Source organism: Pseudorca crassidens, chromosome 21 (genome assembly GCF_039906515.1).
Source record: "Pseudorca crassidens isolate mPseCra1 chromosome 21, mPseCra1.hap1, whole genome shotgun sequence".
NCBI lineage: Eukaryota > Metazoa > Chordata > Mammalia > Artiodactyla > Delphinidae > Pseudorca > Pseudorca crassidens.
In genome coordinates this window covers 4,171,326-4,197,690 of record NC_090316.1, presented here as the reverse complement: position 1 = coordinate 4,197,690, position 26,365 = coordinate 4,171,326, and the positions used below count along the sequence as shown (strand labels likewise).

The following is a 26,365-nucleotide window of genomic DNA, read 5'->3' as shown; positions in this document are numbered from 1 at the left end:
GGGGACAGCCCACCAGTAAATGAGGTGAGAATCTGGATTTCTAGGTCGGGTGAAGACTGTAAAAAGTAATTTAGGGAATTCCCTGGTGGTCCAGTGGTAAGGACTCTGTGCTGTCACTTCCGAGGCCTGGGTTCAACCCCTGGTCAGCGAACTAAGATCCCACAAGCTGCAAGGCACAGCCAAAAAAAAACCCCAAACAAACAAAAAGCCTTAAAAAAAAAGGTAATTTAGTTTTCATGGGGATTTTTTTAATGTTGAATTTTTATAAAATGACCAGGACACAGTACCCTCAGGGAGGTTGTTTCAGAGAAGTGATATAAAAAGATGCATCTAGGAAAGTTTTATTAAAATCTCCCTACAACAAGAAACCTTACTTGATCCATTTATCATTCTTTTTTTCGGCTCAGATGGGCAGGGCAGCTGAGGAAAGGGGATTAAGGAAGGGAGGGCACTGAGGAAGGAGTGCCGGGTGGAGGAGGGAGGGGCTTCCCGGGGGAAGGGGACAGCGGGTGAGAGCCAGGTGGCTCCTCATTTGTTTGGGGGGGCGGTGGAGTTGGATGAAAGGCCCTGTGGTCTGGCTGGGTGTTTCTGATGAGCCGCCAGGACACGAAATTGCTCCCAGAGGTTGAGCAGAGGCGTCCTGGGTTTGAGTCCTGACAAAGCAGTATTTCTGGTCTACTTCTCCCAGCTCCATCCCTTTCTGTGGTAAACTCATCATCCCCTGTCCTGGAAGAACTGTCCGGATGCATTCTGAGTGTTATCATTCGCACTTAGCATTTGCATATTTGGGCCTCCAGGTGCTTCTTCACTTCCTCATCAGAAAGTATGAGGACCACCCTGAGCCAGCTTGCAGGCCTACCCTGGTTGGGTGGCTTCAGGAGCCTGGGATGCTCACTGTCTGCATCCTCGGGTGCTGGGAAGATCCTGTTCTGCAATTTCATTGTCATTCAAGTTTTGCTTTTTCCTTTTAACCATGAAAATAATATGTGCTATTGTGGACAATTTGCAAGATAGAGAAAATTACAGAGACGCAGAAAAATCACCATTAATCCTTCCACCCAGAGAGAATTCACATTTTGCCATGTTTTCTTCCAATCTTCTTCCCGCATCCTTTGTTCTTTGTGTACGCTACTCTGCAGATGCATATTTGCATTCTGATTTAGAAACACTGAACAATATTTAATCACCTGTTGTAAGCCTTTTCCGTAAACTCCATTGAATATTGATTATTGATTGCCGTGGTGAACACAAGGGGGTTATTGTCCTAAGTGTTATTGTCATTGGTCTCCTCAGGTTCCCTCTGGAAGGCTATGATGGGAATGAGCGTGACAACTTGGACGGTTCCCCTGGCTCGTTGCCTCTGCCTGGAAGTTCATTCTTTAGAAGTCAGGAACCTGCTGCCCTTGGTGGTGGACTCCCAGGAACAAGACGCTGTGTAGACCGAAATGGATGAGAGCAGCTCGGGGACCCCCGGACGTGTGCTCCCTGTGGTCTAGTCCAGGGACGCCCCTCGCGGGCCGGGTGGTCTGGGATGAACGCCGTGGCTGCTGGACGCGTGGCTGATCCCTGAGCGAGGATGGTGCGCCGGGGGCTGCTCACCTGGGTCTCCCGGGTTGTGGTCTTGCTTGTGCTCCTCTGCTGCGTCGTCTCTGTCCTCTACATGCTGGCCTGCACGCCAAGGGGCGACGAGGAGCAGCTGGGGCTGCCCCGGGCCAACGGCCCCACGGGGAAGGACGGGTACCAGGCGGCAATGCAGGAGTGGGAAGAACGTCACCGCGACTACATCAGCAGCCTCCAGAGGCAGATCACACAGCTCCAGGAGGAGCTGCGGGAGAGGAGCGAGCAGCTCAGGACCGCGCAGCGTCTGACGGGGGACCCCGCGGGCCCCCCCGGGAGGGCCCAGGCCGACCTGCTGGCCTTCCTGCGCTCCCAGGTGGACAGGGCGGAGGTGCACACCGGCGTCAAGCAGGCCACCGAGTATGCCGCTGTGCCCTTTGACAGCTTCACCCTGCACAAAGTGTACCAGCTGGAGACGGGCCTGACCCGCCACCCCGAGGAGAAGCCCGTGCGCAAGGACAAGCGGGATGAGCTGGTGGAGGTCATCCAGCTGGCCGTGGAGGCCCTGAACAGCCCGGCCGAGAGCAGCCCCGACCAGCGTCCTTACACGGCCTCGGACTTCATCGAAGGTTGGCCCGCTTGCGAAGGGGGTGGAAGGTGGTCGGAGGGGCACCCGGGTCTGGGCCCAGGCAGAGCCCGGCTGCAGAGGCTGGCGGTGGCTTTGGGGATGACGCATAGGCAGCTCTGAATGAGCGACTGAAGGCAAGGCTTGGCTTTTTGTATTTTTCAGAAATATCTGCTTCCACTCACTTCCTTGTGGAAACTGCAGTCACTGAGTGGACAGGTTCATTGTTTCTTGGCAGAAGGTGGAACTTCCTGCTCTCAATAAAAAAGAAAGAAAACAAAATATAAACATGAAATATTGAAACCCAAATAGAGTGTGATAGGCAGTTTTCGTTTTATGCCTTCTCCCAGGCACGTCTAGAGACCGGGCCCTGTCATCAGGCCCCGGCCAGGACAGTAGTCGCGAACATGTACTTGTAGCACTTAGGTCCGCCCAGCTCTGTTCTGGGAGCTTTACACTGGCAGTGACCCCTTTTGCGGGGTGAGGGAATGGAGGCTCAGATTAATTAAGTAAATCACCTAAGGGGGCTCTGTTAGCAAGTGACAGAGCTGGGATTTGAACCCAGAAGTCTGATTCCAGCATCCACGTCCTTAACCACTAGGTCATATTCTAGAGGTGGGCAGAGCACCTGGAAGCTAGGAGAGTGAATGCCTCACCTTTCTTCATGGGCACAGAACAACCTAGTATTAATTGTGTTTGTGTCAATTTTAGAAAAAAGCAGCCTCGTCTTGGAGTTTCTTGGAAGACTCTTCTTACCAATTTTTCCGTTGTTACTGATTCAAAAATCAACTAATAATTTGGAAGAGGAACTGCCTTCGAGGGCATCCAGCTCTTCCTCCTGTTTCCGGAAAGGAGATACTTCCCAGACACATGGCTTGTCCACCTTACCCTGCTCCCTACTTTAGTTCTGTAACGACCGTCTCATCAACCTGTAGGAAGACAAACCCTCTTTAGTCATACCAGAAACCCTCCCTCTGCTATTTATGCCTGTTCTCTCTGGATGCTTTCCTGTCTTATGGTTTTTTCCCCTTTACATGTGAACTGTAAATTAATGCAATTTTGGTATATTATCATTTTTCATATACCTAGACTAGGCAAAGAAATCTTTTGCAAGATCAAGCTTTTGGTCTGTTGACTGAAAAAAAAAAAAGTACAATGTGAGAGTAGTGAGTTAAATTTTATTCGGGGACAAAATGAGGACGATAGCCCGGGACAGCATCTCAGACAGCTCTGAGGAACTGATCCGAAGAGGTGGGGTGGGGGTCAGCGTATGTGTGACTTTGGTGAAGGGGGTCCGTGCAGTGAAGCACACGTTCTGGCAGAAGGTGGCTGCCATTCACGAGGAGCACATGTCACCATTCATGATTTTAGTGCTTTTCTAGATAAGAGAAGATGCAAGAATTGGGCTCATAAAATCTCCTGAAAACCTCTATCTGAAGGCCTGTTCTGCCAGTGTTTCCCAGAGCACAGAGGGCCTCGTTCCTGATCTCCACCCTGAACTCCTTTCAGGGTGAGTTGAAGGTCAGCGGCTGCCGTGGCTATTGACCTCATCCTTGTAGAGGCGGATGGCAAGTGACAGGTTTTCGTTCACCGATGTCAGGATTTTACTCATTTATATGAGGTATTAAAAGTGCCTACTGCACTGGGGATCTAGCAAGTATAAACACAAGGTAAGCACTCAGTAAGCGTTTAAAGTATCGTGAGGGTGTAGCATCCCATTTTATAGTGCTTTAGGGTTTATGAAACATTTCCACAACTATTACTTGCCTAGCTGACCCCCAGGGAAAATCATTAAACATCCTTAAAAAGGAAACCCTGGTTGTGGAGTACGCTGCCAGAGCTGCCCTCGCGCAAAGCACTTTCAAAAGGACTTGATTACAAATCAGTGATTTTTAATCTGCTTTCATGTCTGAAATCCCCGTCCGCTTTTCTGTGTACAGGATCTAAAGTGCAAGTCCTGTGGTTCTCGGTGACTCGGGCCTCTTGTCCCTGAGCTGAGGTGCTCTGTGGTACGTCTGACTTTCTGTCCGAAACCCTCTTGTCATGCTGCCCCGTGGGGCTTAACACAGCCTGTGTGTGAAGGCAGATCAGTCCACACACACCTTCCAAGTTTGGGGAAAGTCTTGTCAGCTATGTTCATATGATGAGTAAATAGACGCAAACACTTTAAATATGTTTCTATGTATTTGATTGTCATACACAGTTGATCTCACTTTTTCATTCTTATCACAAAAGATGGTGGAGGGGATCTTTTATATTCCCAGGAATTGAGGCATCATGAAAGACTTCACTAGTCAGGGAGCTGCAGGAAGGCAGAGTTAAATTCAGCAAAAGGAGTAACTGTCAAACAGTGATGTTTTGGAGCAAAGTGGGATTCCCGTCACTGCAAGGATTCTGTCATCAGCTGGATGGCCAGGAGGTGATAATTCATGACTCTAGCATCAGAGACGTGGTTGGACTGAATTACATTTGAAGACCTTTGCAGTCCTGGCTCACGGTTCTTTGACATACACCTAGTTGAGGAGAACGAAAGGAACGGACAGGGTCTGATTTGAAATCTGTGTTTTATAACGCGTGAGAACAAGCAATGGGACCCTGTAAGGATGAAGTATATCTTTAACATAACGTATTTGGGTTTTTAAACATAACCTTGGAGAGACCGTTTTGTGTTTGGGTGTCAGTAGTCGAAACGTTGGGGCAGTTGAGTGGAAGTCCATGGGCAAACCTGGGTTCCACACCCTCAGAGAGCTCTACACGAGGGCCACAGATTCACTGAACCCTGAACTAGTGTGATAAGGATGGGGGTTCTTTGTGTTTAAACGAATAATAATAAAACCCTGTGCGATGCTTCTGGATGATAACAGTTGAGTAGACTTAAAGCCAACCGTGGGGCAGGAGGCGTGATGACACAGCAGAGGCTGTGTGACTCTGACCCAGACCCCTCACCTCCTGGTGGCTGGGGAGAAGTTGACTTTCATGTCCCCCAAGGCCCACCCGGCCCAGCTTTCTGCAAAATACAAAGCACCACTTTGGCTTTCTTTTTGGCTTTGCCAAGGAACCGTCCCTGAGGGGTGTCCTGCCCCCCTCTGCTGGGTGACAGGATATGCCCCACCCCTTGGGATTCTGCTCTGTGGAAGAAGGGATTCAGACAGATGATCTGTAAGGTCTGCTCTGACCATGGTCACTTCCTACAGTTCTGTGAAGCCTGCGGAGGGCGAATGCCTATTGATGACCATCTAATTTATTATCCATGTTGATTGAATTACTATCTATCTCTGAAACATAGAGGGAACAACATTTGCCCCAGCTTCCCTTCACCAGATGTTTCACTGGCACTGATTCTTGCATTGGATTCTCACATAATAACATGAATTTTTTGTACAACCGTCTGGGAAAAGAAGATAAAGTAGAAAAGCATGATCAGATCCTGTGCTTTCGGAAACCTAACTGTTTATCTCCTCAAGTGAACAGAAAAGCTCTTTGTGTTTGTGGTTCATGACTCCTGTGTGGGATACACAGGCTCCTGTTTAAGTCTGAGTGGCACAATTTGGGGCTTTGATGGTACATTTAAATAGAGCTCCTGGGCCTACATTCGACGTCATTTCATAAAAGTTTAGCCTCCCGAATTATTCCCCTTTTACAACCCAAACTCCCAACACCGTGAGTCCTGTGTGAGGTGCTGTGTCTGCTGTCTCCATGGGGAGGTTCTGTACCGGCCTGGGCAGCTCCCCTCCTCCAGCTTTCGCAGGGTTAGTGGTGGCAAGAGTGTCTCAGACGCCAAAAGACTTGATTTTACGGTGAGATGGAGTCAAACCACCAGCCACAAGAAACTGAAGGTTTTGAAGGCACCCTGAGACGCGTCTTAAAACAAGGGGATACGGGAATAGCTCTAAAGCCTTAGTGACCGTCGCCTGCCCAGTAAGCTCCCACCTCCTGGGCTCCACAGCCAAGACCGCGTGCTTCCTGGGTGGCTGAGGCACCGGGTGAGGGCCCGGAGATTTGTATGTCCATTGTTGGTGCCTCCGCATAACCTCCAAGGATGCCCGGTGACCATGTTGCTGAGTCCAGCCCCAGGGCCAGGTGCTTGGAGACCCGGGTGCTCGGGACCGTGCTCAGCGTGCATGTCAGGGAGATGCTCCTTTGTGACTTGGGGAGGAAAGGTAAGGCAGGCGTTCAGGTGCATTGCCGGGCATTTGGGGGCGCCTGGGGATCTTGGTGCAGAAATAAGGGAGAACGGGTATTCCGCGCAGTGGACGGGGTGTGGAGGGAAGAGAGCAGGTGGTGCAGGGAGGTTGCTGTAGGCAGGACATAGGGCTTCAGGTCCTGAGCGGGGCCCCAGTTCTCAGCCAGCATCTCCAGGGAGGCGAAGGCCGTAGAACCCAGGACAGCCCTTCCCACCCGCCCTCTCGTCACGTGCACGGAAGGACCATGCGTGTTTACTGTCCAGTTCCCACCGGGCCTGCGTGGTGTTAGTTTCCTCTGTCACCGCAGCCCGTTCCGTCTGTCTGCTTCCTCCCTGAGGTCTCCTCGTGTGTTTGCTGATGCTTTACGTTCCTAAATAGGGAGAAATGCTTTTTATTCTGAAATCAGAGATAAGAGGCTTAAATGCCAATAAACGTTTTGAGGCTACACTATAGAGGGATTCTTCCTGGGGGGATGGTGAGGAGGGTAGCGGCCTTGCCCTTCTGCGGGGGCGGGACCCTAGACCCCTTCTGGGGAGTGGCTGAGCCTCCTGCCAGGGGAGGTGCTCTGCTGTCTCAGAATATTTTGAAATTCTCAGTAAGTTGTGAACAAGGGGCCCTACCTTTCCATTTTGCTCTGGTCCCTGCAAACTGGGCAGCCAGTCTTACCGCCGAATAGAGAGGCCAGGAGGGAGGGTGAGGCAGGGAGACGGAACTAGGACACTGTGCAGCCTGACACCATCGCTGAGGCCAGCTCTGTGGACCCGCGGCAGACCGGGACAGGCGCGACCTTGGTTTGACACCCATCCTGTGCATGTGGAGTACTTTCTAGCAAGACTGCAGAAACCGGCAAGTCTTTAACTTTGTTTTACGATAACCTTGTTGTTAGAATTTTTTATTGGACTCATTTGAAGCACTTTCGTTCCCAGGGGATTTTTCTTAAATTGAGGTGTCACTGTTCTTCCTGCCTCACGTTTCCTACTAGGGATGTGCTGTAAGAGGGAGCTGGGGATGCTGTGGGAACGTCCAGGACGGAGGAACGTGGCTGCGTTAGCGGGAGTGCTGAGCAGAGACGCGATGGGCGGAGGCCTGGATCCGGGCCTCGGACTCCGTGGGAGGTGCGGCGGGGAGACGGCAGGCAAGGGGTGCAGCCCAGCAGGCCCAGTCTGTCAGCCACGTTGGGGAGGAGCTGGTGTTTGCGGAAAGGAGCCATAGTTTTTTAGCCAGACCCCGAGTTTGTCCTGTGCGGGGTCGTGGATGAGGCCCGGTGCCCAGGCTTAATCGACGTGCGTGGACGGGACACCTGCTCTGCGGGCAGAACGTCCCCAGTGGCCTGAGGGGCGGGGGAAGGAGGATGAAGCCAGGTCTCTGGCCTGAAGGACCCGGTTCCCCACATGGGGAGACAAAGCTCTCAGTGACTGAGGTTCAGTGGCGGAAAGTGGCCGTTGGTCCGAGTGTCAGAATCGGTGCCTGAAGGCCCCTGGGGCTCGGGAGAGACCTCAGAGCAGGTGGGACCTGAGCCAGCCTCGAAGGGGAGATGGGGTTATGGGGAGGGGCGAGCGAGAGGGGAACAGATGGCAGCAGAGGGCGGGGGCCAGAAAGCCGACTGACCGGGGAATAGGACCGGGGTGGGGTTAGGGGGAGATCAGCCCAGCCAGCAGGCGGGACCCAAGAGTCACTGGGGATGTTGGATACGAGGACCCTGAGGCCTGGGCCAAGGGCTTTAGCTCACAGGGTCGCCTGGATCTGTAGTCAGACGGTCCCTCATTTGGGGGGCGGTGGGTAGTGAGCTCAGCTCCTGAGTCCCGCTCAGCTCACCGCCGCCTCCTCACACTTGCTGTGGTTCTCAGGTGCTCAAGCAGCGGTGGCATCTTGGGGGTCCCGTGGTCGGAGATGGGGACCCCGTGGTTTATCGTAGCTGGTCTTGTGTCTGCGCACCAGGCCCTGTCCTGACATCTCACCAGCACTGGTTCATCTCATCCCCTCTTCCACCAGCACCCTGGATTCATTTTACCTCCGTTTTGTCAGTGTGAGTCTGGAACTCGGAGGTTAAGTAACAGCCTCCAGGCCACTCAGGTGGCAAGTGATGGGCTCAGATGCCAGACCTTCAGATCGTAGCTCCTGGCCATGCCACCTCGGACCTCCGAGGGTCTCTGACCTATCCACACGCTTCTCTGGTCCCGGATAGTATGGGGGAAACCTAAAAGCACGTCCAAGGGGTGCAGACGGTTGGGAGAGGCCCCACCCGGGTGAGCTGTATAAATGTTCTTGGGAAGAAGGTTTTAAAGGAAGAGAAGGAAATTCATGAGCTCCTGGGGGAGACGGGCAGACAGCGGCACGGGAGGGGCCGCATCATTCAATTAAGGGGAGGGGGTCATGCGGGGCTGGGCGCCTTCAGCATGAAATGCTTTACTTGAACTGATCGGGGTGCGTTTCTTCTGAGACTCCTACAGCAGTGTGGAAGAGGGGTGGGAGCTGACGAGTCAGGAGAGAAGATGGAGTGCAGAAGAGCCAGTCGGGAGCTGTCAGGGAGCCGGGTGGCGGGCGTGTCCCGTGCTTAAGGGAAGAGACGGGGTTTACGGTCCTGTTTTCTTCTCCAACATACGCACTTTATGTGAGTTCTGGATTGGATGAAAGCCCACGGTGCCGGCAGTCCTGGGGGCCCCTGCCCGCCTTCTGATCCCAGCTTGCCTGCCAGCTCTGTTCCCGCTGCTTCTCCTGCCCTTCCCCCCCTCGCCCAGTGCCCAGCTCTCCTGCCTGCCCTGACCCTCCTCCTCCCCGTGCGCCATCCTCTGCACCCAAGGCCCTGCCCCCTGTAAGCCTTTCTGCAGTCTTCAGGTTCTTCCAGCCAGAAGTTCCCTGTCATCTTCCCGAGGCCGTGCGATGAGCTCGCGGACCCTTTTCCCTCTGTTGCTCTTGGTTTATCAGACTCAGCTCGTCTTCCTCACCACATCCGGCAGCAGCGATGGGTGCACAGTGCTTTCCCTGTTCAGTGGCTGCAAGCCCTCACAGTGGTGTTTCCCATTCGGGAGCCTAGCCTGGCCAGAGTCTGACTCCCTCGAGGTCCCCCCCGACCCCGCTGGCCCTGGGGTCTCGGCTTCCTGCTCCCCGTGCCGGGTGAGCAGCATGGGCCTGGGGCACCAGACCCGCGGCCCATTCAGCTCCTGTCTCTGAGTACACCCTGCCCGGTCCGTGTGTATAAGAGAGATGGCTCGAACCCTGTGGAAGAAAGTTTACAGAAAACCCAAGGTACCCAGTTCTCACCTCCGCTCTTCAATTTCCATTGTAAATTAGCTGTTTGTGGGAGGATATTTTCCATCAAAACAATACCATAAAGAGTACTTGGATTCCTGGGACCCATCACAAATCAGATTTAAACTCTAAACTCAAGAACATAAATGCCAGAGGTTGGGGATGAGTGGAGAGGACGTCTTTAGAAAGTTATCTTCATTTTCTGCCCTGGGTGTTACTAGTGCATTCTCAACAGAGTACCTAACACCAAAACCACTTTTAAGAAATGCTGTATTTTGCAGTCATTTTGGAATTACAGGAGAGTTGCAGGAACAGCGCAGGGTTCCCGCCTGCCTCTCCCCGGCTTCCCTGCGGTCAGTATTCTGCACGTGTGCAGGCAGCAGCCCTGGGAGGCAGCGCTGGTACGGCACTGTCTCCTCGGTTGTGCCTCAGCTTTGCTTCGTTTTTGTGTTTCTCCTGCCTGGTGTTCTCGGGACTGCTTAGCTGCGTGGTTTGGTGTCTGTCATTCATTTGGGGAGATTCTGAGCCAGTATTTCAGCCAGTCCTTCTTTGCCCCGTGCCTTTTGTCTCATTCTGGACTCCACCTGTGTGAATGTCTCACAGCTAGTGGATGTTCTGTTTCTTTTTTGTTTTCACTTTTTTTTCTCTTTGTGTTTGGTAACTTCCATTGACCCACCTCAAGTTAACTGATTCTTCCTCAGCAGAGAGACTACCCATCAAGGCGTTCTTTATGCCTATTACTGCGCTTTTAATTTCTAGCATTTCCATTTATTTCTGATCATTTCCATCTCTCTGCTGAAGTTGCCCATCTGATCGCATGTGTTGTCCACTTTTTCCACCTTTAACATATTAATCATCGCTATTTTAAATTCCCTATCAGATGACTCCAGCATCTGTGTCATCTCTGAGTCCGGTTCTGATGATTGCTTTGTGTCTTGGATTTTTTTCTTGTCTTTTCCAAACCTCATAACTTCTGTTGACTCTGGTGTAGCTAGTAGAGACTGAGATAAATAGTGTTTATGCCTGGAAATGGCGCACTTTTCCCTTTCCTGTGCCGTGTGTATGCATGCACGGGAGCAGGAGTGGGCGGGGCTTGAGGTTTGTGGTTGCTATGGTTACCCTCAGTGCATCCCAGGCTCCAAATTCCTCTGTCATACCTTGTGTTAGGGTGGAGGTGGTTCTGCCTGAGGGCTGTCCGTCCAGCCCTGTGACCCCTTGGGGAAGGTCTCCTTTTGCTCCTGTCCTGTCCCCTCCCAGCATTTCTGCTGTCACTTACTATTCAAGCTTGTTCGCTTACTGCAGGGCAGTGGGGAGTGGAGCTGTCTCTGATGTTCTGATTAAATCTCAGTCCTACCAGGTCTTTGGTTCTTGGGGTGTCTCCTGTCCCACCCCAGGAATAAGACTTTTTATTCCTCTCTCCCCAGCTGCAGGGAACTTTCACCAGTTCCTGAGGGTGAGAATGTTTGTTGCGCTTTCCCCAACAATAGGTTTTGGTTCCAGAGAGGGGGACAGGAGGAAAGGGCCCCCCGACATGGCTGCTGACCCCCGCCCCCGGGCCTGCACCTCGTGGACACTTCTAAGGCTCTGATTTTCTGTGAGTACCCGAGGAGGCTTCTGGAGGAAGAGCCGCGGGGGTACAGACCTATCCATTCTCTGGAGCCCCAGGGCGTCCCTGTGCCGCCAGCCTGTGCTCAGCCTTCTTTCTTCCGCCCCATGTCCTCTGCCCCTCTGGGCCAGCGCTCCCTGCTCTCCCCTCCCTGCAGGCTCCTGTTTCTCCTCAGATTTGGGACCAGCCGTTTGTTCTGTGGCCTCAGCTCTCCGCGAAGTTCAGAAAAGTCCTGCATGTGAAGGGAGTCTGGCTCTTTTTCATTGTGAGCAATGTGTCTTTAAACTCATCATACCCTGGAGTGGAAGCAGAAGTGTGAAACCACTTTTTAAAATAATAATTTAAGATCTATTGATTACTTCATCTGCTTCCATTTCTCTATGAATCAGTAACCTCTTCTCACAATCTGTTGATGGTTTCACCCATCATGCTCAAGCCAACAGTTTAAAAGCGCTGAATTGCATTGATCTCGCTGATGAGCGGGAAGTTTGGGACATCCCACACCTGGGTCCTCTGAGCGGAAACCTTGAATGCCGTGGTCTCTCCTCTGTGGCCATGAATCAGAGAAATGGCAGGTTGCTTAAGCCTATCTGGTACCATATGTCTATTCTTTGAGTTTTAATGTTTCAGTGTTGGCCACTTGGATTTCTTCTATCAAATGTCACACGATCATAAGAAGTAACAGTATTGTGACAATCGATCATTTCCAAGCACACTTCCCCAAACTGGCGTGTGGAGCCATCCCTGCCTTCTGCGTTGTCAGAACTTGGGGTTACTGTTTTCCATCCCTTTCTGCCTTTCACCTTGGTCTGCCTGGGATCCCTGTCACCCTCCTGCTGGTGTTGATGCGGGTCCTGTGTTAGCTGGGTGGGGGGAGTTAAGGGGAAATGGGGGAAAGGTGCTGTCCTGTTCCCACATCAAACATTCGCCTTCTTCCTGCATTCCACCCTCTCCCACACGTCCCCGCAGGCCTGGGGACACTTTGGTGGCTGAAGCTGGCACCTGCCGCCCCACCTCTTTGTCACTCTACACAGACCGTTGTTTAGGAAATAAAGCCAAGACTTGGAAGTGCTGGGAAGCTGTGCTCTCCCCTCTGTGTCCTGTCCTGCTGCTTCCTCTGGGGCTCTGTCCCTGGCTGTCACCTGGCTCCTTCCTTCCTTCCCTGCAGCCAGTGCCCCTTGTCCTCGGTCTTGTGGGGGAGGGAGGGATGGTCCCCTGTCCCATCCGATGTCTGTCGTGCTGACTTGGGGAGCCGTAACTGGGACTGGACCTCACGGCCGTGGACTCGGGCTGGTTCACAGCACTGGGTGCATCTCCGCAGGCGCGTGGTGGATCAGGGCCCTGTGGCTGGCCCGAGGACGTCACCACCACAGATCCTAGTGTTCCTGTGCCTTCGGAGCGATTTACACGTGCACTCTTGAACGCAGCCCACTTGTGGATAGGGGATCCCCCCCCCCATTTCCTTTGCCCTGTAAATGTTTCTGTCAGCAGCAGCCAGCGCTTCCTGCACTACAAGTCAGACCCCATCCGACTCACCCAGGGAAAGCGAGCATATGGGTGACAGTGATGAGATTCTCTTTTATATTTTGCTTAGAGTTGTAAGTGGTCACCAGGGTCGGTGAACCGTCTCTCCTCTCTCTCCATCTGTTCCCACCCAGGCTGCTGATCAGAAGTCGGCATCCGCAGGGAGATGAGCTGGCAGGGCCGCTGAGCCTTTGCCCGATGACTTTATTCTCATTGTAGGACTCACAGGAGCTGAGGTGGGGGAAGAGAAAACACCAAGGGGCGTGGCTCCATCTTGGAAGCGCTGGCCTGCGTCCTGCCCGGCTCTCCTTCTGCCCTCAGCCCCCCGTCTTTGCTGTGGACGTAGATGAAGGGAAGGAATAGACTTTTCTATCCTTGGAGGTTCCATTGGTTTATCAGTTGGTCTGGAAAACACGATTTTGTGAGGTTTCGTCACGTGCAGGTTCTTGTAGGGAGGATGCTGAAGGTAGAGGACAGAGCCGAGAGGAAATGAAGTTCCAGGAGGAAGTGATTATGTTCGGCGTGACCTGAAGCGTCATAGCTTCTTAAATGCAGGAATAGATGGGTAACGGGAGAGTTATGCTTTGAGGTTTTGAAAGACTTGGGTGTTCAGTCTGTTCATCCATTGGCCGTGCCCTCTGTGCCGGCATCGTCCATGCTAGGGGTGGACACAGTCACACGCCAGGTCCCTGCCCCTCACAGGCGATGACGGCAGAGTCACACCTTAAACAAGTGGTACAGGGGGGAGAGATTGGCCGTAGGTGGCGGGGTCAGAAAGGGCATCACGGAAAAGACTTTTGAAAGACGATTCGAGTTGTCTCAGGTCAAGGGCATGTGCTCTGGGGCGGGGGAGTGCTCCAGGCAGGGGGAGTGACATGGGCAGAACCCGGAGGCGTGTGAAAGCTTGGGGCAGTCGAGGACCTGCAGGCAGTCAGAGGATGCTGGAGTACTAAGTAGGAGGATGTTGGTCTGGGTGGGAGGAGGTGTGGCCAGATGACGACCCTGAAGGATTAGGACCAACATCATCAAGGGTTTATATGCATTTTAGAGTTTCTAGTTTAGCCTGCAGGCCATAGGCACTGTTGACCATTTTTAATAGTGGTTAGATTGGCTTTCCAGCTGGGTCACTATGACAGCAGGGTAGAGGGGATATTGGAGTGGGCTGGGAGTCATGGCAGGTTTGGGAAATAATTTGGCAGTTCCTCAACATGGGAAATGTAGAGTTACTGCATGACCCAGCAGTTCTACTCCTAAGTATGAACCCAAGAGAGAGGAGAGCATACATTCACACAAAAACGTGTTCAGGATAGCCAGATGGTGGAAACAACCCAGATGTCCACCTGTGGATGGACTGATAAACAAAATGTGACTTATCCATACAAAAGTATTTGCCGTAGAAAGAAACGAAGTACTGATACACGCTACAGCACAGATGTCCCTTGAAAACATGATGCTGAGTGAAGAATTCAAATACAAAAGACCACATATTGTATAATTCGCTTACATGAAATGTCCAGAACCACCTAATGGGTAGAGACAGGAAGTAGATTTTTGGTGGCCTAGGACTCCAGGTAGGTGGGTGGGTGGGTAGGTGGGGATGAGCAGTGACCACTAATAGGTACAGGTTTCCTTTCAGGGAGATGAAATGCTCTAAAATGAGATTGAGGTAGTGGTCACACAACTCTGTGACTATAGTAAAAACAGGGACTTGTGTGGTTGAAGTGGCGAATTGTTTGGTAGGTGAATTATATCTCAATAAAGCTACTTATAAATAAATAAAAATAAATATGACATAACCTCTGTCCTTAAAAGAACGTGAAGGCTGGGAGACTAATGACAAGGCATTATAAACAGTTGAGGTGGTGAAGGCTCCTGTACCGAGGCTGCAGCCGTGGAACAGGAAGGCGGGGCAGGGGGTGGGGGTGGGGGGGTTGTGGAGCTGAGTATGTTGGGAGGTGGTAACTCCTTGGGTCCAACCATAGAATCCTGGGCTCTTCCATAGGCATTTCTCCGGAGTGTGTAATGAACAAGCTACCAGGAGCATATGTACTTACATCATGGCTTTTTCAAAAGGGAATTTAAGGCAGCAGTGGTATTTATTGATGTCAAACCTCTTTCCCCCATATGTAAATGCTAAATCATGTCCTTATATGAGACACTATTATGGGCAGACACTGGGCGGGGAAGTAGAACAGAGGCTGAAAAAGGAAGACCCACATCTTATTTTTACTATAAGTTTAATTCAACAGACAGAAATACAAAAAATCTCTGTTTACGTGTTTCTGACCATAGTCAACTGACTGCCCTAAAAACGAATTTCCAGTTTGGGAATCATCGTCCAAACACGCTGTCATTAGTCTGAGGCCAAACATTCAAGCATAAGAACCAAAAGCGTGTGTGCCATCGCTGGTCAGTGGCCATCAGCAGAGGCCTGGGAGCGGGGCTGCAGGGTGGACCCGCTGTGAGACCAAACCACAGCTGGGCCTCCAGCTGGTGTTGAAGGGGACAAAAGCCTTTAGGGCAAAACCTGGTCCAACTGGGGTGTCAGGCCCGATGCAGGCAAGGTTTGGCACCAGTTGGCATGGAGGCCCAAGCAGGGCAGGAGGTGCAGAGTTCAAGGGGCTCAACAGGGATAAAGGCCTGGGGTTCAGCTGGACACAGGGAACAGGCAGGAGATGCGATCTGAGTCAGGTCAGGAGCAGTGAGCTCGGCACCCTGGGACAGTTATTTATTCAACAAACACTTACTGAATGTCTACTGCGTGTCAGGCAGAGCCCAGGGGTATGTTGGCTGATCTCAGGGTGAGGACTGTGTGCTTCTCTGAAAGGAGCCTTCACAGTTCTCACGTAGATAATATTATGTTACTAAAATCCTCTAAATTTCTGGACATTTTCTTAGGGATTCTCACTAGTTACCAATGTTCCTAAAAGGCTGTAGTTTAAACATGTTATTATTTTCAAGTTCATGGCTGAACCTCAAATTATGAATATGTTGATGGTCAGTAAGTAGAGTTTATTAATAGTACGGAGTATACTTTGGCCTTCTCTACATGTTTAATGAAATCATTAATCTCAGTAACCTCTAGCCACAAACTAAATTGCACTGGAATTCATGAAAAATAGCAGACTGTGTGGCCTCACATCAAGTGTGTGGATATAAAAGTATGTCTTAGTACCCTTCAGTTATGTACCAGATTTATTCAGAATCAGTCATGTCCTTTGCAGATTATTGGATAACAGAGAGGCACACATCAAATGCTAAGGGTGAAATCTAAACAGACCCTGCTTTATTTGGCTAAAGGTACACTGAGCCTGATATAAGTTCTTGCTTAAACTTAAGTCCAGACAAATATTATGAAAGATAAATGTGCTAAAGATATGTACAGATCACAGAAGAAGAGACACGGGTGCCTGAAATACACATTAAAAAGTGAAAAACAGTTAAAAATGAAAACAAAAGTTGAATATTAAATTGCCATAATTAAAAAAATGGCAATACATGGCATTGGTGACGGTGAGGTGAGATGAACATTTATACCTAGTAATGTGAATATCTGTGGGTACAACCATTCTGTAAGGCGGTTTGTATCAAGAGCCTCTGAAATGTGCACACCTTTTCCCAGTATTTTCATTTCTGAAAACTTATTCTTGGTGAATATTTATATCAAGAATGTACGCCATAGAAATGGTTATAATAGTGAAAAAATAGAAACAACTCAGATGCCTGACGGTAGGAGACTGGTAAAATCATGTATCTTTAAAGTGGGATGTTGTATAGCAACTAAAAATCATTTATTCAGTAACTATTAAGTAAAATGGGGCAAAGCCTATGTCATGAGCAAAACTGTAATTTTAGCTGTGAAAGTGATGATAAAGTTTACACCTAACTATGTAAAGAAAAAAGATTAAGAGGATGAAAATGCTATATCAAAGCATTTATGGATTTATTCGCAAGTGGTGGAACTATAGGTGATGCTTTATTTCCAGATATTCTACTTTGACAATCTGTTGCTCTTATATTTTGCAAAAGGATATAGCAGTGCTTGAACGATGTTGACATGATTAAAAAAGAAAGTAGCGTTTGATCTCCTCAAAGTGACAAAATCTGGTGGTTGAAACAGACAGAGAATCCAAGGTGGTGGTGGTAGTGCATTTCTGTCCTGCTTCTGGAGACTCAAGAAGAGGAAAACACATTGTAGGTCGCTTCTCAGTCTTGACCAATCGTTACCCTAAATACCAAGCCTGGAGAAGACAGCCAGCCCGCAGAAGTGAGGGTCGTTCTTAGAAAGGCAATGGCCAGCCTCTTGGAAGAGGCTTGAGCACAGCTTCTTCGTGCCCTGAGTTCCGTGTCCATCCTCATTATGATGGATCGCAGGTGTCCAGGCTGGAGGGAAGGATTCGGCAGAGAGCCATATGTTCACCCTCGTCACCAGCTCTGCAGGACGGTGGCCCTGGGTCCTGTGGCCCCTGGACAGCAGTTTGGTGGAGCCTGTGCTCCCGACATCCCCGCGGCTCTGGGGCTCTCCGTCCGAGTCCCTGTCCCCATGACGTCTTACTCTGTTATCTAACTTTCTTTTTTTTTTTTCCGTATCAGACAAAATAGACTTTATTTGTTGTTGTTGTTGTTATTCTGTATACATAGCTGTTTTTTTTTTTAAAAAAAAACCTTTTATTTTATATTGGAGTGTAGTTGATTAAAAATGTTGTGTTAGTTTCACATGTGCAACAAAGTGATTCAATTATACATATACATGTACAGTATCTATTCCTTTTCAAATTCTAACTTTCTTCAAAGCCCTCCCAGGACTCCTGTGAGAGGAACAGGAGTTTCAAATGTCAAGAAGGAGAACAAAACACCTCTTCTTCCTCCTCTTGGAAAAAGACCTTACTGTCAATGGTGCCTTTTTTTTAAGCCTGTCTCTCCCCTTTCCCTTCTTTTCCAAAAATATGTCTTGCAGTCAGTCGGTTTGTGAAAGACAGCGTGAGCTGCGGCAGCCTCGCATATGTGGCTTTCCATCTGTAGCTTGGTGTGTATGATGTGCCATATATTTAGCTGCCTAAATTGGGACTGTTCCCTGTGCTGTTTCAAGAGTAGCTGGAAAGTCAGATGGGAGAGCAGGGCTACTGATGGGATTGGCTGCTGAATGCTGTTGGCTCTTACCTGCGAATCCAGAAGTTAGAGACATTTCGGGACATCAAGAGAGCAGTTGGCCCGTGAAGGCAGCTGGCCCAGGCGGTAACTAGTCCGTGGAGGCAATTGGTCATTTTCTGAGCTTGGCGCAGAATTTCGCGTCTGTGCCGTTCAAGTCGTGGACAGAGGCTTTGGGTAGAAAATGTGTGTAAGTGAATCATCACAGCTGAGAGATAACAGCTCTTCTTGGCCTCCCAAATGAAAGGTTCCTAGCAAAAAGATGGAAGGAGAGGGGTTTTGTTTGTTTGTTTTAAATTTGAAAGTAGAGATACTCAACTCTTTAATTGGGGTAGAGAAAGATGTCTTTGTCAAGGGAGCCAGCGGAAACCCAAGCTGGGGCATTTGGTGCTGACCCCATGCACTTCTCTTTCATAGCATTTGTGTCCTGTGATTGCTAAGTTTTCCCACTAGCCTGAGATGACGGACCATTTCTCATACCACTTTCTAGCCCTAACACAAAGTGGGGTGCCTGGTACATAGACGCTGACAGGTGTTGGTTGAATGAGTAAATTAATTCACAGGAGCACAGGTAGAGGGATTAGCCTGCCCAGGAAGAAGGAGGACACTTCCTTTGAACTGGAGGAGGGGGTGGCCCTGCAGTGTGATGAGTAAACTTTTGCTCATTTGATTTTTTTCCTCTGAGAGAGAGACTAGCAATTTAAGGTCTAAACACATAAAAATAACCACTGTACTTACTATTCAATAAATGTTTGACAGTGATGATTTCATATGCACTTTTATTCTTCCATATCTCTATGTATTTGAGTGTTTAAAGTAGAAAGCTAATTTAATGTGTGTTTGGCATTTCTATTTTAGTAACCATCCTGGTTCTTGCCCTTGGTCCATCTTCCTTCTCTTCCAAGGATGCCTTACCCCGCTGCGATTCACAGCAGTCTCTTTGCTGTTAACCTGTCTTAGGTGACCTGGCATTCTCTTGTTCATCTCCATACTGCACCAGTAGGAGATGCATCTTCTGCCCTTCAAAGGGGGGCCAGTGTGGGCCAGTGTCATAACTGCATATAACTAATTTTTTACAATCTTGGTCTATGTAAAATGCAAACCTTCTCATTCTGCTGTGACTCATGGGCAGGTAAAAGGGTTCTGTGCCCAATTCCAATGTGTGTGTGGGGTTTTTCCCATACATCCAGCAAGGAATTCTCCGACACCAGCTGGGCATCATAGAATTCAACTCAGTTCTGATACTTTCTACCTGGAGAGCGCATCGGATCCCACAGGTTGGGGGCTCAGTCCCACAAGCCTGCCCCCTTCCGCAACTTCAGACGCCAGTCGAAACCCAGGTTACCACCTGTGCTTCTGACTGGCCAGCTATAGATTGGAGGTTGCAATGCCCCCACTGGGTTCAATTAATTTCCTAGAGTAGCTCACAGAACTCAGAGAAACATTTTACTTACTAGATGACTGGTTTATGATAAAAGGATATGATAAAGGATACAGATGAACATAGAGATTGGAGAGAGATGTAGGGCAGGATATGTGGGAAGGGGCAGAGTTTCCATGGTCTCTCTGGGTGCCACCTAGCATCTGTACCTGTTCGCCAGCCTGGATGCTCTCTGAACCCCTATACGTTTGGAATTTTTATGGAGGCTTCATCACACAGACATGATCGATTATTATCTCCATTTCCAGCCTTCCTCACTTCTCAAGAGAATGCGGAGGTGGAGCTGAAAATTCCATGCTTCTAATCATGACTCTGTCCTTCCGGTGACCAGGCCCCATCCAGAAGCCCACCCAGAGTCACCTCATCAAAACAAAAAACACTCTTGTCACCCAGAAAATTCCAAGGGTTTGAGGAACTCTGTGCCAGGAACCAGGGCAGAGACCAATATATATTTTCCATGATCTCACAGTGGGAAACATGTATTGATATTAGACTATCCCATCCCTCTGCTGTCTTCTTTCATAAGTATGGCTTTGGAGTCGAGATGCCTGGATTTAAATCTCAGCTTAAGGGACTTCCCTAGTGGCGCAGTGGTTAAGAATCCGCCTGCCAGTGCAGGCGACGCGGGTTCGAGCCCTGGTCCGGGAAGATCCCACATGCTGTGGAGCAACTAAGCCTGTGTGCCACAACTACTGAGGCTGCGCTCTAGAGCCCGCGAGCCACAACTACTGACCCTGTGTGCCACAACTACTGAAGCCCACGCGCCTATAGCCCGTGCTCCACAACAAGAGAAGCCACCGCAATGAGAAGCCCACGCATCGCAACGAAGAGTAGCCCCCGCTCGCTACAACTAGAGAAAAGCCTGCATGTAGCAACGAAGACCCAACGCAGCCAAAAATAACTAAATTAACTAATTTTTAAAAAACTGTTAAAAATCTCAGCTGAGCCATCTAACTAATTGTATCTGTAGACGTACAGACAGAAACCACTCCCGTTTCTCTTATCTGCACAGTGGGCATTACTAATACCTCATGAGATTGTTGCAAGGAATATATGGGTGAATACACATAATGCTTTTATAGTGGCCCCTGGCACAGTAAATGTTAATTATTATTACTGCTTTTGCTATTTGTTGGTAGGCCTGGGGGAAGCATTTTTATAGCCCCAGAAATTTCTTAGACTCCTTCCCTGGTTCCTCATACCCTCCTGAATTATAGTTGATTTTCTCTAACACGCCATTGAGATAGTGGTGAGTTCATTTCCCTTTCCTAACTCATCTCCAAAATATCATTTAGAGCTTCCCTGGTGGCGCAGTGGTTGAGAATCTGCCTGCTAATGCAGGGGACACGGATTCGAGCCCTGGTCTGGGAAGATCCCACATGTCACGGAGCAGCTAAGCCCGTGAGCCACAACTACTGAGCCTGCGCATCTGGAGGCTGTGCTCCGCAACAAGAGAGGCCACGACAGTGAGAGGCCCGTGCACCGTGATGAAGAGGGGCCCCCACTCGCCACAACTAGAGAAAGCCCTTGCCCAGAAACGAAGACCCAACACAGTCAAAAATACATAAATTAATTAATTAAAGTACCCTTAATTAAAAAAAATCATTTAATGCAAGCAAAACTAAAAGTTTTCCAGTGAAGAGGTTTTGAAAAGTTCTCTTCACAAAGTTAGAGTTCTCATCTAACCCAGTGTTAATATTATGGTTATCAGTGGTCATCTTTAAATGTCAGTAGTATCCTAATCATAGTTTTGTGCATCAGAATCTATTGAAGTAAGAGGGTGTCTCTTGGGAAAGGTGTAATGTGGAGAATTGTGGATCTCGGATGATTATCAATACATTGATCTCAGCACATCCTGGAATGTGAGTTTGCGTTCTTTGTCATTTCTCTCTTTGGGCAGCTGTGTTCCATTCTCAAACCCCAAGCCTCCTGTTGCTGGAGAGCCCAGTGATTTCGTGACCCCTGCAGGATCTTCTGGATGAGAATCCTCTTAGGAGATGGTGGCAGAGGAGGGGTCTCGCGGTTGGCACGTGAAAAGGCACTTCTGTGCTGAGAGCTACTGTCAGCAGCGGGCGTGGACCACGCCCTGAAGCTGCAGGCAGATTTGTTAGTGCTGTGGCTTCTTGCCTGTTGGAGTCTATGAGTAGCTGAGTCTTTCAAAGCCTGACCATTTTTCTTGTCTGGAATTTCACCCATTAGTCTTACTGACTTTCCATTCACCGTGTTCATTGCGATTAGATGCTCCTTTCTGTGGCCCCAGACTCATGTGTTCCGCCTGTTGAACTCGGTGCAGGTTCGGCCATGGCGGCCCCTCCTCCACGGGGGGCTGTGTCCAGACCTCTCTGTCATGAGACTGGGCGGCCAGTGCTCTTGGGATCTGGGACCAGTGGGACCAAGCCAGAGCAGAAATAAAATAAATTCTTTCTTTTATTTCAGCACCCCACAGCTACTGTGGGGAGGTGGAATGGTCATAACTTTGGGGTGTCGGTTGGAATGAAATTGTTTGTCTTTCTAAAGCAATACTGTGTTTTAAGATACAGTTTATTTCATAGTGCTTTTCAAGTATTGACCTGATAGATGAGTCTCTGGGGCAGATGATGGGTAAATGTTAAAGCACAGCTTTTGGAAATAAAATCCAAGCTCTTCAGAGTTGTCAGCCTGAGGGAAAAAAATGAGGTAATAACTTCAGAAAGGAAGCATCATATAGAAGTGTGAGTTGGCACCTGAATATAGGTTAACTTTCTTCCCCAGAAATAATGGTGAAAGGATTTCTCTTTACCCTGGCTTCCTGACGCAGCGTGGTAAATCCTGAGACGTTCGCACAGGCGTTAAACAGCAGACAGCCTTTCCGCTCCCGTTCATCCCGCGGCATCACTGGGCGCCTGCTGTGTGCCAGGCGCCATCCCAGGCACTGGGGGCCCAGAAGGGGAAACCCAGACACGGAGCCTGGCTCGTGGAGTTTACGTTCTAGCTGGTGAAGAGAGTCAACGTAAACCTAAAGGAGCAAATTATGCGGCAAGAGTAAAGACAGGCCCCTCTATCGGGGAAAAATAAAGGAGTTTAAGAGGAGTGGGGGGCTGCCCGGGAGAGTACTGCAGTCTGAAATAAGGCGGTCAGACGAGGCCTTGCTGAGCCGGTGACAGGTGGACAGAAGCGTGCAGAAGGCGAGGGAGCTGGTCCTCCACGTACCTGGAGGGAGAGGGGTCCAGAGAGGACAGGCGGGGGCGCTGGCGCTGCCCGGTGCCCGGGAGGGAGGTGTGGGCAGCCGGCGAGCCGGGCAGAGCTGCGCGGGAGGAGAGGGGAGATGGAGCCGGGGGGAGGGTGTGTGCGCCGCATCTCACGGACCGTCGTGGGGACTTGGCTTCACGTGCCTCGGTGAACTGGGGAGAGCCGGCTGGCTCTCAGCTGAAGGGTAGCACGGTCCCACTTGAGTTGTGGAAGGGTTATTTTGGATCCTGTGTTGGGAGTAGACCGTGGGGTGGGTAGAAGCCGAAGGCCCGTCGGGGGCTGCCGCAGGGACCGCGCACAGGTGGAGTGGTTGGACCAGGGTGGTGACGGGGGAGCTGGTTGACAGTGGTCGGATGCTGGGCGTATTGTGAGCGTGGAAGTGGCTCATGGGCCGGAGGATTGACGAGCAAAATAGGGGAGTCAGGGATGGTGCGGGGACTTCAGCCTGAGCATCCGGAGGGCACGCTGCAGTTGTCGGAGATGGACCGACTCTGGGCAGAGCGTGTGTGTGTGTGTGTGCACGCGTGTGCGCTCTAGTGCATATGTGTGTATGTAAGGGGGAGAAGAGGGGTCTGTTTTGCAACTTGCAGATGTCTTTCTTGTGTCTAAACTACATGAAGCTTGTTTTTGAGAAAATGATAAGAAACGTACTCTGATAATAGATTTCCTGAACAAGTACACACACGCGTGCGCACACATGAAGCCTGATATGTTCAGGGAAGGTAGAGCCCCGTGTAACTGATGGTGGTCATTGTTGACCCCAGGGCTGCACGACAAGTACCATAGATGGGGGAGGGGCTTAAACAACAGATGTTCATTTTCTCACAGGTCTGGAGGCTGGAAGTCCAAGATCAAGGTGTAGGCAGGGTTGGTTTCTTCTGAAGCCTTTGTCCTTGGCCTGCAGGCTGCCACCTACCCGCCCTGTCCTCACACAGTCTCTCCTGTGCACACACATTTGTGTTGTCTCTGTGTGTCTTAATCTCTTCTTTAAGGGCACCAGCCTCTCTGTAACATAATCACTTCCTTAGAGGTCCTGTCTCCAAACACAGTCACATCCTGAGACACCCGGAGGTGCTTAGATATGAATTTTTGGAGGACAAAGTTCAGCCTATAACGTTGGTCATCTTTGGTATCTGGAAATCTGAAGCCGTGTGGTTAGACTGTCTTGCAGCTGGGAGAAATGACCCCTGGAATGAGAATGTCAATAATATTCCTTATGTTAAAGGACAAAGCATTGAAATAAATGCTCTTGCTGCATATATTCATCTCACTCGCTCAGCACTGTATTAAGTACGTCTGACGAGTTAGGCATCGAAACAGAGATGAATGAGATAGTGCCCCTTGTCCAGATGGGCAGCCAAGTCCACAGTGATCACTGACAGTGGCGAGATTCCATAGAAGGAAGGCCACCAAGCCCACTCCTGTAGGGGGTGGGGAGGACTGGCTCCTGCAAGAGATACTCTGTGCTGAGTCTTGAGGGATGAATGGGAGCTGGGTGGGGACTGGGGGAAGGCAGACTGGAGGTGGGGGGCCAGGGCCAGTGTGGAGATATTCAGAGCCCTGGGGACAGGCAGAGCTGGGTGAATTCATGGGCTGGAACCCATTTTGACTGGAGCTTTGGGTTGGGGTCAGGTGTGTTGAGATCAGGCTAGAAACGTCACTGAGAACCAGATGACCAAAGTGCCTTAGCTTTACATGCCTGGGAACTTGGCCTTGATGACACCGGAAAGCCACTGGACGGGGCTAAACAGAAGGGTGATACTGTCAGAATTTAGAAGTATCACTTGGCTGCTGTGTGGAGGATGAATCAGAGGGACTCAGCCCAGTGGGACAGAGATCTGTTGTAGTGATTCGGGGCTGGGATGATGCCAGCTGATCTGCGCTAGCAGAATTGGTGATATGAGATGTGGACGGTTCCAGAGATGGTGATTGATTCCATGATAGTAATACACGACATTTAGCTGAAGTTCACTGTGTGCCAGGCAGGGCGTAGAGAGGGAGGGGTTAAGGTTGAACCTCAGGTTTGGGCAGCTCTTTTAATGCTGGTGCCATTCACTGCTCCTCAGAAGAGGGAGAGCAAGGGGAGACGGTCAGCCCAGCTTTGGTGGTGACTTTGAGGTGTCTCTGGGACCCGTGAGGGGAGATGGTCAGGACTGTTGGAATATGGGTTTGGAGCTCTAGACAAAAATCAGGTCTGGAGCTACAGAGGTGGGACTTACTAGGGTGTTGATGTCTATCCAATCTATGGAGCGGAGTGAGATGCTCTGGTGAAATACCTGAGACCAGAAGTCTGGGCACCCAAGACCCACACTGAGTGACCAGCAGAGGGAGGGCACCTGTGCAGGAGGCTAGAAAGGAGCAGCCAAGGAAGTTGGCAGAAAACCAGGAGAATTTGGTACCTTGAAAGCCAAGGAAAGGAGGCAGTTTTTGATGGAGAGAGTGGGCATTCTTGTGGGATGCTGGTGAGAGGCAGGGCAAGATAGGGACTCACAGCATCCCTGGATTTGCCCCAGGAGGTCACCGATGCCCTGGGCTAACAAGAACGTTTTCAGTGGTGTGGTGGGACAGGAATAAGATCGCAGTGGGTGGAGGAAAGGGAGGGGAAGAGATGGAATCCTCGGACACAGACATGGTCTGGAGCGGCTCTGCCAGCACAGTGGCCACTCACATATGTGGCTACTTCAAATGAAAGTTAAGATGCTATCAGATTAATATTCAGTTTCTCACTTTCACTAGCCACATTTCAAGTCTCCAGTAGCCATCTGACAGCACAGATTCAGAACATTCTCATCATCGCAGAAAATTCTGTTTGACAGTCATGGTCTAGATGCTGAGCAGTGAACGGGTGGAAAGAAATGGAGCAGTGGCTGTTCTGAGCTGTGTGTGTGCGTGTGTGTGTGTGTGTGTGTGTGTGTGTGATGAGAGAGACATAAGATACTTAGAGCTGGGTGGGAAAGAGCTCATGTGTGAAATATATGTTTGCCTCTGCCCCATCAGGCAGCTGTAGTGAATAGAAAAAAGATCCCCTCTACTCCTGCCAGCATTGTGATACCCTTAGAAAATTATTTTGAATACTTCTGGGTGTGTTTAAAAGCTTACTTGGGAAGAGAAAACATGGTTTTAGCCCTGTACCTTGATAATTTTTAGCTTTGCATGTAAAGCGGGGTTGGTACCTGTCTGTTGACTTAAACTCTGAACTCCTCCTGGGGCATTGGTGCTGGGTGACATACTGCACGGCGTGATCACATGGCGTCGTGTGCTGAGTGCGTTCTGTCCTCCAGCTCCTGAGCTGGGCGTTGAGGACGTGGAAATGAATTTTGACCATAGGAATGCATGTGCGTCCCCAGTTTTGCACTCTCTGTCCCCAGGGTGGTTCCCAGGTCCACTTGGGTGTTGCCCTATGCCATAGTTGGGGGTCTAGAGACCTATGATGTTACATCCCTGACTACATGGCAACCCCTAAGGTCACCCCTGTCCGCACATGTTTCCTGAGGTGCCTACCCGTTTACTTCTCAGCCCCGGACCCTCCAGACCACAAAGTTTCAGCATCGCTGCTCTTTGCTAGGTTTGTATAAAATATACTGCTTATTTCCTAATCAGAATTAGAGAAGGAGGCAACTGAAATATGCACTGCTGTAGGTATTTATAATTCGAATTTGAGAAAATAAGCCTGCTGTCCTGAGAATTACTCTTTAAGGCTCTGCTATCAGGTATCTGTCGTTCCTTTGTTTACATCACTCCTGCTTTTATATATATATATATATAAATTTCTTTATTTTTATTTTTGGCTGCATTGGGTCTTC

General features: G+C 49.9%; 1 protein-coding gene across 4 annotated transcripts in view; it reads left to right on the top strand.

Moving 5' to 3' along the window:
- The window catches only part of CSGALNACT1 (chondroitin sulfate N-acetylgalactosaminyltransferase 1), a 321,135-nt gene that overhangs the window by 235,178 nt on the left and 59,592 nt on the right, over window positions 1–26,365 (top strand). For all 4 annotated transcript variants that reach the window (XM_067722138.1, XM_067722141.1, XM_067722140.1 and 1 more), the window contains exon 3: window positions 1,294–2,186. In XM_067722138.1, coding sequence (XP_067578239.1) covers window positions 1,577–2,186 — 610 coding nt within the window. In that variant the 5' untranslated portion in view covers window positions 1,294–1,576. The remainder of the gene's footprint in view (window positions 1–1,293; window positions 2,187–26,365) is intronic.